This window comes from Camellia sinensis, chromosome 6 (assembly GCF_055761805.1).
Source record: "Camellia sinensis isolate YWXY chromosome 6, ASM5576180v1, whole genome shotgun sequence".
In the NCBI taxonomy this organism is placed as follows: Eukaryota; Viridiplantae; Streptophyta; class Magnoliopsida; order Ericales; family Theaceae; genus Camellia; species Camellia sinensis.
In genome coordinates, this window is record NC_138966.1 from 23,923,815 (window position 1) to 23,927,705 (window position 3,891).

The window sequence follows — 3,891 nt, forward strand, 5'->3', positions numbered from 1 at the left end:
AGGGTTCATCCGACCGAGTACGTCACCATAGGGTGCACCAGTTTTGTTTGTGAAAAAGAAAGATGGGACACTCCGGTTATGCATTGATTACCGAGAACTTAGTAAGGTAACATGAAGAATAAATATCCTTTACAGTTGATCGATGATTTATTTGATCAATTATAGGGGACACAAGTGTTTTCTAAGATTGACCTGAGATCCAGGTCTTATCAATTGAAAGTCAAAGCAGATGATGTTTAGAAGACCACCTTTCGAACTAGGTATGACCATTATAAATCTCTAGTCATGCCATTTGGGGTTACGAATATGCCAACAACTTTTATGGATTTAATGAATCGGATTTTCAAACCCTATTTGGATGAGTTTGTGGTAGTATTCATTAATGATATTCTTATTTATTCGAAGAGTAGGGAGGAACATGAAAAGCACTTGAGATTACTTCTTCAAACACTTAGAGGCAAGAAGTTATATGCTAAATTAAAGAAATGAGAATTTTGGTTAAATGAAGTTGTGTCTTTGAGTCATGTGATTAATAAGGATAGTGCATCTGTTGACCTGCAAAAGATAGGGGCCATTGTGAATTGACCTAACTTTACCAATGTTACAGAAGCGGGCAGTTTTATGGGCTTAACAACTTATTACCAAAGATTTGTTAAAGATTTCTCCAAGATTGTGGTGCCATTTACCCAGTTAAGTAAAAAAGGTGTTCCATTCGAGTGGACAAAACAGAGGGAGTCCGTCTTTCAAGAATTGAAACCAAGGCTCACAATAACATCGGTCCTCGCCTTACTATCAGGTACAGAAGGGTTTGTTATTTATAATGATGCTTCTCATAAGGGATTGGGGTGTGTACTTATGCAGAATGGAAGAGTGATTGCGTATGCATCTCGACAGTTGAAGCTGCATCAAAGAAATTACCTTACGCATGATTTGGAATTAGCTGCAATGGTGTTTGTATTGAAAATATGATAGCATTATCTCTATGGAGCAACATGTGAAGTCTACACCGACCACAGGAGCCTCAAATATTTTTTTACTCAAAAAGAGCTTAATATGTAACAAAGACGGTGGTTGGAACTCATCAATGATTATAACTTGCAGATTCATTATCATCTCGGCCAAGCCAATAGGGTAGCGGATACTCTTAGTCGAAAGTCAATGGAAAATATAGCATGTTTAACTATTACTTGACTTGGAAAGAATGGAAGTGAAAATTGTGCTACACGAACGACGTGGAATGTTAGTCGCAATGGCAGCACAACCAGCTATTATTGAGAAAATTAAACAAAGGCAATTGGAGGATGAATTTCTCAAGAAAGTACATGATGAGATGGAAACAAAGCCAAGACTGGGATTCTCTTTGGAAGCTCAAGTGTTGAAGTTAAAGGGAAGATTGTGTGTTCCAAATGTCCCCGAAATTAAAAGAAGAGTGTTGGAAGAAGCTTACAAATCCAAATTTGCTATGCATCCTGGAAATACCAAGATGTATCAAGATCTCAAGAAATCTTTTTGGTGGCCCAATATGAAAAGAGAAATTATGGAGTTCATTTCAAGATGCCTTCAATGTCAACAAGTAAAAGTGGAACACCAAAGACCAGCGGGGTTATTTCAACCTCTCCCTATTTCAGAATGGAAGTGGGAGCATATAACTAGATTTTATTGTGGGCTTACCTCGAACACCCCGAGGTATGGACTCTATATAGGTTGTTGTGGATAAATTGACTAAGTCCACTCACTTTTTGCCTATGAAGACTGTATATAATGTTGATAGACTTGCTACTGTGTACATTGTTGAGATTATTCGATTGCACAGTGTTCTAGTTTCTATTGTATCGAATAGAGATTCTAAGTTTGTGTCAAGATTTTGGCAAAGCTTGCAAAAAGCATTGGGGATGGAATTGAGGTTCAGTATCGTATTCCATCCACAAACCAATGGATAATCTGAAAGAACTATACAGACGTTGGAGGACATGCTCTGAACGTATGTTTTGGATTTCTGTGCAAGTTGGGAAACTCATTTACCTTTAGCGGAATTTGCATATAACAACAGTTTCCACTCTAGTATCGAAATGGCACCATATGAAGTTTTGTATGGAAGAAAATGTGGAACTCTAGTTTGTTGGACTGAAGTTGGGGACAGATTGTTAATTGGGCCTGAAATTGTACAAGTTACTATGAAAAAGATTCAGATCATCCAACATAGATTGAAAATTGCTCAAAGCCGATAAAAAGCTATGCGGATCAAAGAATGAGAGACTTAGAATTTGAAGATGGGGATCACGTTTTTGTCAAAGTCACCCTAAAGGGCACACCAGGTTTGAGAGAAAAGAGAAATTGTCAACTCAGTACATAGAGCCATTTCAGATTTTAGAAAGATTGAGTCCGGTTACTTATCGGATTACTTTACCACTGGGCATAGAGCAAGTGCATAATGTGTTCCACATTTCAATGTTGTGGGGCTACCTTCGGGATCCTGCCCATATTATTAACTATCAAGAGATTGCTTTAGATGATGATATGATTTATGAGGAGAAACCTATTCAGATCCTTGACCAGCAAGTCAAACAGTCAAGGAACAAGGCTATCTCAATGGTAAAATTCGAATGGAAAGAACATTATGGAAAGGAAGCTACGTGGGAACAGGGAGAAAGAAATGAGGTAACGATATCTAGAATTGTTTTAACTTGAGGTAAACAAGTTTCGAGGACCAAACTTCCTAAAGAGGGGAAGACTATGATAACCCAACCCATATTATACATAATTATACATATGTTTATGTGTTTGATGTGAAATTGCAAGTTGAAGTATGTGAATTATGTGAATTTGGAATAATATTTGTTAAATGTAGGAATATCTATTGCAATTACAACTCTAAACTGCAATTGAAAGCTTTAGAGGCAATATAAACCAAAACCAACTTCATATCTGTGATTAGCATGATTTATAGAACCTACTGTGAAATTTTGAGAAATTACGATTCGTAATGATTAAATTAAAATTTAAGAGTTTAGTTATATATGTGTTTGGCCCTCTTGTGTTCTTCATCCTTGTTGAGAACTTGCTAGAGTGAGTTAAAGAGAAAGAAAGAGGAAAAGCTAGGGATTTGAAAGAAATTCAAGGGGCTAACACTAGATTTGTACCAACGTATGATAATCTACTTATAAACTTTGTATATGTCTTATTTTTTGCATGAAATCAAGAAGAAATTGGGAATTTTGAGCTAGGGTTTTGAGTTGTGTAATGGTTTGAGCTAAAGGCAAGAAATGAAACCCTAATCTCTTCATATTTGTTTGATTTAAGTTCAATCATGTGATTAATCCATGAAATAAACTCTAGATGATTCATACAACCAAGATTTGTTGCAAGATTCACCATGTTTGTATGTATATTGAGCTTGTGCATGAAATTCGTGTATGTAATAAAGAGATGAGACCATGAACTTAATGTTGAGGCAAGATTGATGTGTTTGAGTTATAATTACCCTTAGTCCATGTTACTATATCATGTTTTTGAATTAGTTTTGCATGAATTAGGGCTTGAATTTGAGCTTGAAAGCTTAAGTTTTGCATCAGCTTCGGACTGCCCAGAACAACCAGAACCGCACGTGCAGGGCTCATAGCTGCACGTGCGAAAAATAAGGCCAATTAGAACTCCACTATTGAAATAAATGCATGTGCGATGAGGGACTTCCACACGTGTGGAAAAAGAGGAAAAATCTGTCTTTTTTTGTTAACTTCCCTGACCGTTTGAATTCGTTTGTGAGCCTGTTTTGACCCTCTCCAATGCTTATAGATGAATAGAAAAATGAATGAATCGTAAAATGAATTAATAAAAGAAAGTGTATGAATTGAATGGATTATTCATCGAATGTATGTGTGAAATGTTTGTGCA

At 36.4% G+C, this 3,891-nt stretch overlaps 1 protein-coding gene across 1 annotated transcript; it reads left to right on the plus strand.

Annotated features, from left to right (window-relative positions):
• Positions 1-1,249: 1,249 nt before the first annotated feature.
• LOC145793219 (uncharacterized) lies at positions 1,250-2,228 on the plus strand. The gene is made up of 3 exons (XM_082875981.1): positions 1,250-1,485; positions 1,772-1,903; positions 2,006-2,228. Exons 1-3 carry the CDS (start codon positions 1,250-1,252, stop codon positions 2,226-2,228), a joined length of 591 nt encoding a protein of 196 aa, XP_082732107.1.
• Positions 2,229-3,891: the final 1,663 nt, after the last annotated feature.

Coding starts and splice junctions, on each gene's coding strand:
- LOC145793219 (XM_082875981.1), top strand. CDS start 1,250: ATGGCAGCACAACCAGCTATTATTGAGAAAATTAAACAAAGGCAATTG. Junction 1,486..1,771: donor CATCCTGGAAATACCAAGAT/GTATCAAGATCT, acceptor TAATGTTGATAG/ACTTGCTACTGTGTACATTG. Junction 1,904..2,005: donor GCATTGGGGATGGAATTGAG/GTTCAGTATCGT, acceptor TTTCTGTGCAAG/TTGGGAAACTCATTTACCTT.